Consider the following 13,142-nt stretch of genomic DNA (forward strand, 5'->3'; position numbering starts at 1 on the left):
TTATATACCAACGAATATTTTGTTATATGTGCTAATAAAAAAGAGCTATTAATGAAACATATGTACACTTTTCCACTCATTTATACAGTAAGTTAGATTGCCTTTGTTAAATTTAACGGAAATATATACATCAAGAGTAACATCAAATATTTATTTCAAAGAAAATGTCTTCACCACTCAATTAGAAAGTTACATAAATCTGACTCAGCAAATGTATTAAAGCATTTTGTCTGTCTTATTGCAAACTAATCTTCAGGATGTATGCAATGTTTGCTCTAAAATGAGAGTCATTTAGCCAATTTGGTTCAGAAAATCTATACATTTTACCTTGACTATTCAAGTACTATTCTTATTTAATGTCATTTTCAGCAATTATATATGTGAATGTTTCTTATTGCTAACCCATATCTATTAGAATTGGTGTAATCGTGAAACGTTACAAAATCAATATACTCCACAAGATAAAGCGAGTATTGCCAAAACAAAAAAAAAAAACACCAGCACCAGTCAGGTAAATTTTATTACATTTTATAGAGCGTTTGGTCCTATATTTGAATTTCTTAGAATGAATAAATTTTCACTGATACGCATTTCTCAAACGCCAACCGTTTGAGAACGTAGATAAACTGTCATTTGATATTTGCAATTAAATTTAACATTTGGTATTTCTGACAGCGATTGACAAATGCATGAGGTAGATAGGCCCTCTAGTTAAGAATTTAACGTTGTTTTGTTTGAGTTTATCGTGGTATAAACTGTCAGTTGCCGACTCACACAGCAAATAACGCCCAAAGGTCGTTATGTAAGCTGTGTGAGTCGGCAACTGACAGTTTATACCACGATTAACTCAGAACAAAACAACGTTAAACTCTTATAATTGAAATTTCAATCATTCATTATAATATTTTGTTTGTATCATTAAAAAACAGAAATCTTAATTGAGCGTAATAATACATGTGTGGGGTTTTCTGTTACGTAGCTTTTTATAGCACCTGGGATTGTCCTGCTTGATCGTATTAAGGTCATCATAATACAAGTCCTTCAACCAATAGAAGCCAAATTTATTCAATTATTTTTTAAAAATAATATTTAGAATGTTCTTTTCCTTTAATGCTTACTTCATGTCTGCCTTCACTGGCAGTGTTTATCTTATGCTGTACACGTGACTCTATATAAGTGGAAATTCTTAGAAAAGTAGTTCTCCTTACAGTTCAAACACACAAAAAAAACGCAATTCATTCTGATCACGTGGTAACATTCTGACCAACGGAAATGCTACTTTCCTTTACCAGCTACTGGCATTGCAATTATTATGCTTTGATATCTGATCAACATTTCCGATTATGCCGCTCAAGCTTGTTTAATTTGTATAGGTGACTAAACGTTGCATCTATTTAATTAATATTCTTTTTTGCATCAGCAGAACAACATCTCGGTCTTATTCATTCAACGTGGATTGTTACATGATAGCATAGTTGACAAATCTAATGTCCAAAAACATGGACTCACATGCCGTAATCATCAAGAACATAAGCTTCCTTAATAGTACTGAAATGAATCTTTCACCTATTCTAATAAATCATATACGCCATTTGAAAATGTAAAGTTAATTCAGAGTTTGAATATTTTAAATTATTTAACTGGTTAAAAATGAAAACTTTGCAACATTTGTTGACTAAGATCCCCTAGGTTGTCCTTTGGAAGTAACATGTCCAGAAACGTTTATACGGTACATGTAATCTCTCCAATAAATAGATCCGGAGAAGGTGTATCCCTTGTTTGTACCTACGGTGAACCATGAACAGTTTTCAGATCCAAAGCCAAGGTCGGATAAAAGCATGTCTGCATATTCATTAGTTGCCTAATATTGTTAGGCACATGTTGGAATCAAAATCATTATCATAAACACATTTGAATGTTCATTTGTTTCCTTTAGAAGATATTGAATTAGTTGATATTCGTGCATTTTTATATATAATTCTTCCATAGCCAACACTAAACTATTTTCATTACGTTTGACCAAATCCAGTCTCTGCTTTATTATGGTTCTATGTGTCATACTGAATGGACAAGCTCATACTCTTAATATAGAAAAGGGCCTGAAATGTCTGAGTTGATAAATCTTGCCAAGACAAACTGAGCATTAATTCAGTTGTTTTCCAGAGCTTGAAAGAACAAAAGGTACTATCTAATTAAATTGGAAGAAACGAACTTACCATCATGTGTCTGATCATACTAGTTCTTCAAGAGTAAAGGAAATGTTATGGAAATAAGGTTAACTTCTTATCATATTGAAGTTTCAAAAGACTCGGATCTATGCCGACACGAAACAAATTATTGTCCAATATAGGTTTAATTATAGAAAGGAACTATTGTTAATAACTAATGCTGCAAAACGGCAAGGAAGAGAAACGTTTTGCTGAGACATTGCATTCGTGAAAAATACAAGAATGCTAATAAATGACCCATTTTTTGTCATTAACACGGATCAAATAATTAGCTACGATATCATCCATAATACTTTATTATAAAAGTGGTTCGTTATGGATTTTCACAACAAGTTTTCCAATGTATATCTCTAATAACTGTGTTCGTTTTATAATTCGTTCATTTTACAATTCTTTTGATGACATTCGGTGCATTATTTATACGAAGAGATTCCTCAGAGCCATCTAACTTCCCGATGACGGTAATATAAAGGAATTCAAACACTGCAGCAATGCCTTTTATAGGTCAATATAATATCAATTAATTAGTCCAGTTCAACAAGGTTGATTTTAATCAATTATTTTAATTAAATTATTGCATTATGTTCTGACATGGCCTGATACTTCTATGCATCTTCTAATACATACTTTTTTGGTTGCCTCGCCACCGATAATCATATCGTATGAAACTTCTACTTTGATTCCGCTTCTCATTAAAAGAGGCGATGATGTAATCGCTGTTTATTTTGGCCTCCATCTTTTATTGATGAAATTAAGTCTACGCTTAACAGTCTTGATTAAGGAACCAATATTTTACATAAAAGTGAGCTGGATTTTACTTCCAAGATAACCTACGATCAATTCTGAGAATATCTATTTTATTAAAATATGTTTAAGCTAGGATGAACAAAATGGATGTATGTGTGCCTTGCATTCGCGTCAGACGTGAATTTAGCCCTGACCTTTAACATCGCTACTTCATCTGTCCATGGATCTTCATTAGGCGATGTCATTTGAAGCAGAAAGTAATTCCACTGTGGGAATTTAAAAAAATAAAATTTAATGAAATACATGTTTTCATTATTGCATCTTTACATCATGTCTTTAAATGCATAATAATCATAGTCACTGAAAGGATGTTAAATTGGTGCCTGCTCTGTGTCTGGGCTAAAGCATAGACCTTGTATCCACAGAAACAAATCCTGAACCAAGCTTTTCTGATAGGTCTATAAATAATTCAACACCCAATTTAGTGTATGGCTGTACCGCCTGAAGTTGTCCGTATCTGACACAATATCTGATTTAATGGCCAATCTTTAATTATAGCAAACGCTCACAGCATGCATTTAACACGACAATGCGCAGACCAGATTAGATTAAAACCACATTTCAACACTTTAATACATTCGTACACGTCTTGGATCTTAATTGCGTTGAAAATCGAAACTAAATTTTTTATCGGTGTGTTATAATGTACCAGCATGTGAATATTGAATATCCAAAGTCGTTTATCGATTAATGCGATGGCAGGCACTTCATGGTCCAAAACGTACGTTTGATATCATAAGTAGAACACGATAGACTCGATCGAACAGCACATTATTAGCCTCATTCATCGAGGCGTTTCGCTTGGTTCCGTGATATCTCCACTAAGTGATAGTCTAGGGAAAAATACCGAGTTTTCCGTGTAATGCCAGAGCGAGTCTTTCCCTTAATGTGGAAAAGTGATCTGATAAACTGATGAGATGCGGTTACTTAGTACATCAATGTAATTCAATAGGCCGTGTTTTAAGTTTATGTAAATGTAATCGGCTGATTCTGCGTGAACGCCTGTTTAAAAGGATCTTTACTGTCATCCTTTCATAGTATTTTGTCCGGAATGATTGCAACAAATTTTATCTGAGTTCTGAAAGAAAGAGAACGGTCTTTGCCGCTAATCTTGAGCAAACTTTGGCACACGCGCTTTATCCGTAACAGAAATTATTTAAAGCCGCAATTCCGCCGTTACGTGCAGAAGTCGTATACGCTAAATAATCTTAATAAAACTGTATCTTTAAAGATATTGGTACCAGACATCGTTGCGATCCATTTAAACCAGATAACAACGATGTTTTAACGTAATATGAGGCATGTAATTTCTCCCTCAAACTGAGAAACCCTGCCATTTTTCACGTGTACGATATTAATCTGATGTTGATCGGCGTCATCCGTGGGTCAACCGATTTCAGTCGAAAGCCGGAACACAAGATTTGATGACGTCACCTTTGTAAAGATAACTCAAACCACGCTACGCTGGATTGTCTTCAGCCCAAGTACGTGCTTTAAAGTATTTCAGCGCCCCAGCTGATCACCAATATTAGCCCGTGTGTTATTTATATCTCATGCACGCTTTTTCTTCTCAGATTCGCTTTATAAAAAAGCGGGATTGCGTCCCATCGTTTGCTGTCGCTCCACGTGTAAAATGTTGTTGTTATTAGATCAGTCATTAACGGAATTTGTCGAATGTAACATGTCACTAATCTTATTTATAAGCTAAATAGTTCAACGTCGCTTAAACTTAACATATCGATTATTTCAAAGAACAGTTTACGCCAGGTACCTTTTCTTAACGAATCATTTCCATCATTCCAAACTTTTGTTAGTTTCGAAGAACTGTGAAAATTATGATAAACGGCCGCATTTGTTCCGACCTTTTTTTTTTGTGCGGTAGATTAAGCACTTTATCGACCTTAGTATGGAATAGATATCAAGCAGCTTACCTTGGTTGAACAACAGATTATGTACGACAGATATGTGTATACTATTTTTGCAGTGTGGCCAAAGTTATATGTACGTTAGTATGGTAAACGCTATCCCTCAATGTACATAACCATCCCACACAAGCCCAACACGTGACACATTAAGCAGAGATAGATTAAAATGTGACAGCTTTCTACCACGTGATATATGATCATCCACCATTAATCCGCCAATCCGTCTATTCACCCGTCCATCAATCAATAAATTGCAATCGTAGTGCTTGATTAATATAAAAGATTTTATAGCATATGATTTCATAAAAATATTTCTCTTCTTTGCCATACTGCACTTATTTAAAATAGATTCCATGTCATAATTGAAATAGGCTTTTTTTCTTCTTCAGATATGTCGTATTTAGGTTACAAAGTAACCGTATAATTTAACGTAACTAGTAATATACAATTATCCAAAGTAAATATTCATCATGTTTTCATCAGCAATACTCAGGTCGAATTTTATTATATGCCTCTGGTTAGTTAATTTTACAGCCTCCACCGTACGGTTGATGACATAATGTTGATCTTATAACTTATACATTAATACGCCGCATTATTCTACAAAACCTTAATTTTGTCACTATGGCGAATTTAAAGCATCAGATTGTACCGCAGGGCCTTACGTTTGGTCCTTATGGTCAATTCGTTATATCAGATTATACCTCTGGGTCTTAATTTTGTCATTATGGTAAAAATACACCAAATTATACCACTGTACCGTAACTTTTTTTCATTATGGTCTATTTAATAAATCATATTGTGTCAGCGGACCTTAATATTTTCATTATTGCGAATTTAAAACACCAAATTATACCACCGGGTTCTATTTTTGTCATTATGGCCAAACTGTTCATCTTAGGCAAAACTTCGTGGATCAAAGTACATGCGTCTTATGATCTGATGATTTTGGGAAAAGAGCGTGCAACGGAAAAGATTAAAAAGTCCAGTGATAATTGTATACATTCGTACATTTTAGCGAAATTGTATTTATATATTTACCGTATCATTATGTTGCAATATCTCAAAGGTAAGTTAACAATATCTAAAGTTATATATCAATAATTTCCTATTAAGACAAGAACATTGCCTGGAACGCTGTATTATCGCGGTACTTAATGTTCATATCGGTACATACTAAAACCGTTCTGTATTGCTGCATTGTTACCAATTGGGAAGATTATCAGACATTCACTTTATCTATTCTTATTAAAAAAATCTCCGTGAATCCAATCGTATAAACGTAAATAAAACCGCTTATGACAGCTAACCCAGGTTACCGAATCATGGGGAAACAACTCTATATTATCGTGTTATTCGCCTAACTTAAGTATGGTAGCAAGCACGTATTATAACATACATAAATTTCAATTTACGTATAAGATGGAATGTCTACGCTTGCCCTTGCTACATATTTTCACAAAAAATAAAGCGCCAAATGACACTCATGTTAGGTAAGTTGAAATCCAAGAAAACAATAGTAGAAATTAAAGTAAAAACATATTATATAACTTTGTCCAAATTTTAGGTGCAATGTGGACAAAGAAACCTTTATATATATATATATATATATATATATATATATATATATATATATATATATATATATATATATATATATATAAAATCTAGTATTAATGTTACTGAAATATTACAAATTTAAAAAAAAATTAATATTATTGCTTTCCTATTTACGTAGGATAAGTAGAACCATATGCAACGTTTTGTCATTTTGGTCCATATTGGCTACCATGGAATGAAATTCAAAGCGTAATCTTGAAACGAGATGTACGTAGCAATCGGTATATGACCTATAAAACATCAGACGATAAACTGAGTATATTTCGTAATCAAAGCCAATGCGGATAAAGTAAATTTGACAAGAGTTTTGTATATGATGATCAATGGAATTGCATGTACTTTACAAGAAAGTGACGTTGATTGTTTTATTAAAGTAAATTCACAAAACTTTTGGCATTTTTATGGAAATTGTGCTCAGACAGATTTCAGTCCTTCCTGGCTATATATTTACATCTGTAAAAAAAAAACCGATAGATGGCGCGTGTTCAAAATTGTTCATGAAATTCTGCTGCAATAATACAGCTCCCGCGATAATACAGCGTCGAAGTACAATTAAGCTTCAACCGCTCCTGTGGCATAGTGGTTAGAGCGTCCGCCTTGGATGCGGGAGGTCGTGTCATAACAAGGACTTACACAAATGGTACTAACAGCTTCCTCGCTTGGCACCCAGCATTAGGATGTTAGTGTTAGGACTGGTCGGCCTGGTGTCAGGATAATGTGACCGGGTAGGATATCATGCTACATGTCTGCAGCATGATGACCCAGTGCTAGACATCACTAAAAACTGTCACACTGCAGACATCGTAGAGGTATGACTGAAAAAGTGTTGAAAGCTACGTTAAAAATTCTAATCACACACACACACACACGCACGCACGCACGCACACACACACACACACACACACACACACACACGTAAGCTTCTCTGAAAGACTTTATGATTGCTTGTATTTTCTCCATTTATTCACCCCCTCATTCAACCATCCACTCTCTTATTCGATAACAACAGTCATCCACGTAATCATAATTATCATTATATAAATGCGTTTAGTTGATGGACATTATTGAATACTGAAATAAGAAGAGAATAGTTTATTTCATATATTATTTACAACAGTTAGTGAAACTCCTATCATTACCCATTCTAAATGCCTACAACGATTATATTGATGTTTATGGCAATGCTTATCTGAAGGAGATTACGGCATATCACTAACAGGATTTCAGTTTTTAGTTTAGTATCCTATATTTCAAACAAGACGAGAGATTTTCACTTACCTATCGTTTTGATCCAGCACTGGGAATTTAAACCGTACGCTTTCGGTCGAGAATCGGGCTTGATCACCACTGAGTCACCGCTAATTCTTCCACCATATTATGTATATCAGAGCATGTCGCGAATATTCTCCGTTATTTGCCTCTTATAATGTACACCAGAGGTTATTGATGTGTTTTTTCCCCTCCATTATTCGCCCTTTATTACCCGCATCAGGAAGTGTGGGACTTCTTCTCTAAAAACATTGCATGGTCTAGTGCAGGCAATATATTTTTTTTAAAACAATTGTTGACTAAAGGGCTATAAATGAAAGAAATTCAAAGATATAAGTGGAAGGTGTGGGGTGTCTGTAATTGCTTATACAAACAGATGTTTGCGCCTTGAAGCTTTATCTTCTTAATGTGTGTGACATAGATGATCACGCCGAGAATAGGAGGGTGGGTGAGTGATGTTTTTTATGAATGTTTACCTTTATTTGTTTCTCTACACGATTAAATACATATGATTTTTAAAGTCCGTTTATTGTCCAGAATGTTGGTAAAGTATTAATAAGGAAACTGAAACTGCCATTCGTATTATATATATAACTGCATCGCGTGTCTGTACATTCTTGAACGCAACATACCCGATCTTTTTTATAATGTTTGTGTAACATTAGCTATAACTGCACTCCGTAAGTCGATAGCTTTGTCCAACTGATCGTTCCTTGTTTTCATATAGTTTTTGAGTGGTTGGGATGGTGTTTTTTTCGGTAATGTGATTTAAGCATGTGGTTGTATGCCTATGGCATTGATGGAAAAGAAATTATTGGAGCTGAGTCTGCTTTCGATTTCGCATGTCGGAAGCAATCAAATTATGTCTTAGTGAGCTTCATCTAGTCAAATGAAAAATAAAACGGCTGATTATCTAATTGATTTAACTTTACATGAGCTCCTTAAGTCCGGAACCAATCATATGCACTAACTTTGTTCTACATTTTATTAAAAGCCATTTGAATATGGTTTCTCAAGTACACTGTTAGCACGTACAGTGTAGTTTCCCTTTAAAGTATGAACAAAGTAGTCTCCCTTCAAAAGCTGAAGCTAGCATTGGTCTTAATTTTTAGAAATAAATGATCTATTCTCCAACCTCTACTGGCAATGTAAAAATTTTAATTAAAAAAACTTATTATTACAGTTTCAAATACTGAACCTGAATTATCGTTGTTCCTCTGCATGTGTTTAATTTTATGATTGAAATCTGAACATATATATGGCTTTGTTTAGAGCATTTTAAGACCATATTTAAATTTTAATTCACCAAGACATGCTCGAGAGTTCAGACAATTTTGATGTATTTTAAATCCTTATAATTTCAGGAAACTACGGCACAAGAGGTATCGATTTATTTCACGAACTTGCGAAAGAGAGGGGCCTTTGTGTTGCCAACAGTTTGGAAGCACCCAATCAGCAAGACGACGCCATCCATGACAAGATCATAAAGACGCTTATCGAAACTGACCGTGCAAGAGTAATTGTCTGCTTCTGTGAGGGAATGACTATCCGACGCCTGTATGAAGCGATGGAAAGAGTTCCGAAAGCCAAGGGATATTTTGTTATTCTTGGAAGGTGACGGTCTTAATTCAGTTTTGTTGTTGTTTCGGTTCACCTAAAAATTAATATATCAACCAAAGTCTCTATGTTCATTTAGGAAGTCTGATAATCGGTGATTTGTGTTGCTACTTTCAATGATGTCACGTTGTTTTCACCATAAAGTCTGTAGATTATACATAAACTCTGTAGTACCCTTTTCCACATACCTGTTTATTCCAATAGTAATGGAAACTAAGGGTGATGAAATATATTCAAATAGAGCAAATCCTGAATATGAAGTGTTAGGAATTAAAGGAAAGTGCTAATATCTATACCTCTCATAATGCATCAATACATGTTAGTTCCTATATCCTCTTTGACAATGCAGAATGAAAACTGGTTTGTTCTAAGACTTTGAATGGTAAAATAGTAGTTAACACACAAAAAATCGTTTCTGCTAAAAACAAAAAAAAAATAACATTAAATGTCAATTAGCAATGAACCAATAAGTGGGAATGTGGACATTAGGAAGATCCCCCATTCAAAATGGAATCCGTATTTAATACTCGAATTCTTGGTACGGTATTATATGAATATCTAATTCAAGGATGTTACTATCATTTCTATGAGCATTGATATCGTTTCATGAATTATCTCATGGCAAAACTTGTTCAAATAATTTTCAAAATGGCTTAAGAATAAAACCGTAAGAAATTATGGCTGCCTCAGTTTTGCGGAAAGATGTCAGTTGCGTCCTTAAATTGGATAAAATATGCAACACGTACAATAATAATAAAACTCCACAAAAACTGAGATTATTTCATTATTGGAAATCTGCCTTTCGTCTCTGTAAAACCCGAAAGGGAGCATTGAGGAATAGACGGGCAAGACAATCTACCACATTCAAAACTGTGCGCTAATACAACGCACAGCTAGAGTATCTATCGTACCTAAAAGTGAGCAAATACAACATTTGTTAGGGAGCTGATCAAGGTCAACTATGCATTAACAATGTTGTACACTTCACCATGGATCGAAAGTGTTAAAGGATGTTGGAAATCGACTAGAAGTATTCATTTCTAGACATAAAAATGACTGGTGTATTTTATCATTGTTTTAAATAATAGGCAAGAAAGCATTATCTTATCCATAGTTCAAGATACTTTTCTACTTTTATCCATGCTTCTGTTGATTTTGTTGTAAGGGATCGTGTAGGGGCGGTGATATAATATTTTGGAAGACACCTTAAAATTATTTCATCATTGATTTTGTTTTTTTAAAATAACCTACTGGCCTAAGCTAGAGATATATAACAATATACAATGCTTAACTACGAAAGCTGTTGCACGCTTGCCATCAGCAAAATCAAAAAGATGTCTATATTAAACCATCAGGCATCCAGATGACCTAGTTGATGCAAAAAAGGACACTGTTATGTGAATCCTCTTTCCTTACATATTACAGTATCATATTCGTGGGTACAGAAACAGGACTCTAACGAATGTTTGCATAGTCTAGTTATGGGAACCGCTTATTTCCTTGTGACCTCGATGCATGAAATAAACAAATGTATGTTTTTGTAGTGACGGTTGGGCTGACAGACCAGACGTTGTAAGCGGCATAGAGGAGACCGCGGCTGGTGGACTTTCCATTAAGCTTCTCTCCAAGCCGATTCTGTCATTTGATAATTACTTCCTGTCCCTGAGACCAGAAGATAACATTCGAAACCCGTGGTTTCGTGAATACTGGCAGTGGAAGTTTGGTTGTTACCTTGATTGGTTACCATTGGAAGAACAGGATAGAAGTCAGAATAAATCATGTACCGGTAAATAAATAAAAATATTTCACTTTCTCTATTTACATTAATTATAAATAAGACATACATATTTAAAGCTATTTGTATAAGTCGCTTTGAAATCTGTTTTGTTTTAATAGAAATGATGAAAAAAAAATAACGAAGAAGAGCAACATTAAATTAGAGATAACTTTTCTTAAATGAAAGTGCGGCGACTGTACAATTGAGAGAAATGGACCACCATTAACTAATCAGACTGAACACAAAATTAATGTGTACACACACATCCATTAATATGGGTGTTTCAGGGTACATGTGTAGGGTCATAACTGTCTCTTGGTACTACTGTTATTGAACCGTATCTTCTTTGGTATAATACATGTAACACAATTTCAAAGAATAAAATACAATATGAACCATTTTAACATTCAGAGTTGGATTAATAAAAATCACCATGGATTTATTCAGAGAACTGATATAAATATTTATTAGTGCTTCGGGCCATCAGGGTCGGAGCAAATTAAGTATAGGCAGCAATTTTCTTTCAATAATATATTTATTGTTGATAGACTGCAACAATCCGTGATAAAATTACTTTTGTAAGTGGCTTCCTTTCACAGAAAGTTGCATAAAAAGTTCAATAAATTGAGAGTACTGGATCAATCAATATTTTACAAGAACGTCATTTGAGAGTTATGTTCCATAGTTTCATTTATATGATAATCGAAGCATTATTTAAACAAAGTCATTGACAAATAATAAAATGTCACCAAATACCCATAGTGGATATATTGACATTCTCCAGGGAAACAATGAAATATATATGAAATATTTACAGAACTCACTGAACAGTTAAAGGCCTACTGTCTGTCTATAAGAAATGATTCATGTTTAGCTTGCTTTCAAGATAAAAGTCTGCGCCTCGGCCGTGGTGAATTGCATTCATATAATATTGTACTTGAGAACTCAGACTTTGGTAAAAACTACATTTATTTGTCAGCAACATACATTGTGTTTCTACACTTAATTCTTGTTACCTCCTCCCTTCGAACATTCCCTCATCATATCTTTTCTTTTATTGGTGTCGGAATTTAGCGATGTTTAATTCATTTACAAACCGTGCAATACCTCTGAAATTACAGGAAACTAAAGCTGAGAAAACACTCAGTTCCTAAAAAAACATGCACAAATCAGGCACAATTTTAGCAAGATAACATCAATTATAAATGTTTTATTCTATATTAAATAAAGTTGAATCATCCAATTATCCGTTTCTTTCCTAAAATCTTGTTTCTGTTAATGACACAATGAGTAAAACATGTATTGATAACCCTTGCAAATTAATCAGCGATATTTGATAGATCTTTTGATAAGAGAGAAAAGCATACAAATAGAAATAATCTAACACATATTACACTGGTCAACAGTGAAATCATTACTGACTTGAAAAGGCCCTAATCTGTAGTATTTTGGTGTGCCGAACACGAATATAACCGTGAAAAATTTGTATTGGCTCTCGTTTTGAAGATATTCATATACCTCATTTTCTATGTTTCACTGTGTAAATTTCTCCAGTAGGACTGCAGCAACATCCGGAATAATGATGTAACATTGCATAATACCATCATGCTCACATCATCCACAGTTGATTGCATCATTTTCTGATGCAATGCAATACTAATGCCATGCGGCTGCTGAAGTAAGTTGACGTCAGCAGTGTACTATACATGTGTAGGCCTATTATACTAATGCCAGGCGGCTGCTGAAGCTGACGTAAGCAGTGTACTATATAAAGCCCAATCAGATAGGTTCAGCATTTAAAATATTTTAGACGTTGTGCGAGACAGTTCAAGCTACTGTTACATAAAACTTATTATTTTATCCATTTACGTACAATAAAGAACAGTAATGCCTCGAAAG

At 34.2% G+C, this 13,142-nt stretch overlaps 1 protein-coding gene across 1 annotated transcript in view; it reads left to right on the plus strand.

The window, feature by feature from the left end:
- LOC149797119 (metabotropic glutamate receptor 5-like) overlaps positions 1-13,142 on the plus strand; it is a 124,861-nt gene that overhangs the window by 96,468 nt on the left and 15,251 nt on the right. Inside the window, exons 2-3 of the mRNA XM_089960713.1 lie at positions 9,214-9,463; positions 11,011-11,252. Coding sequence (XP_089816839.1) covers positions 9,214-9,463; positions 11,011-11,252 — 492 coding nt within the window. The remainder of the gene's footprint in view (positions 1-9,213; positions 9,464-11,010; positions 11,253-13,142) is intronic.

This window comes from Sinohyriopsis cumingii, chromosome 6 (assembly GCF_028554795.1).
Source record: "Sinohyriopsis cumingii isolate HCF-2022 chromosome 6, ASM2855479v2, whole genome shotgun sequence".
Taxonomy (NCBI): Eukaryota; Metazoa; Mollusca; class Bivalvia; order Unionida; family Unionidae; genus Sinohyriopsis; species Sinohyriopsis cumingii.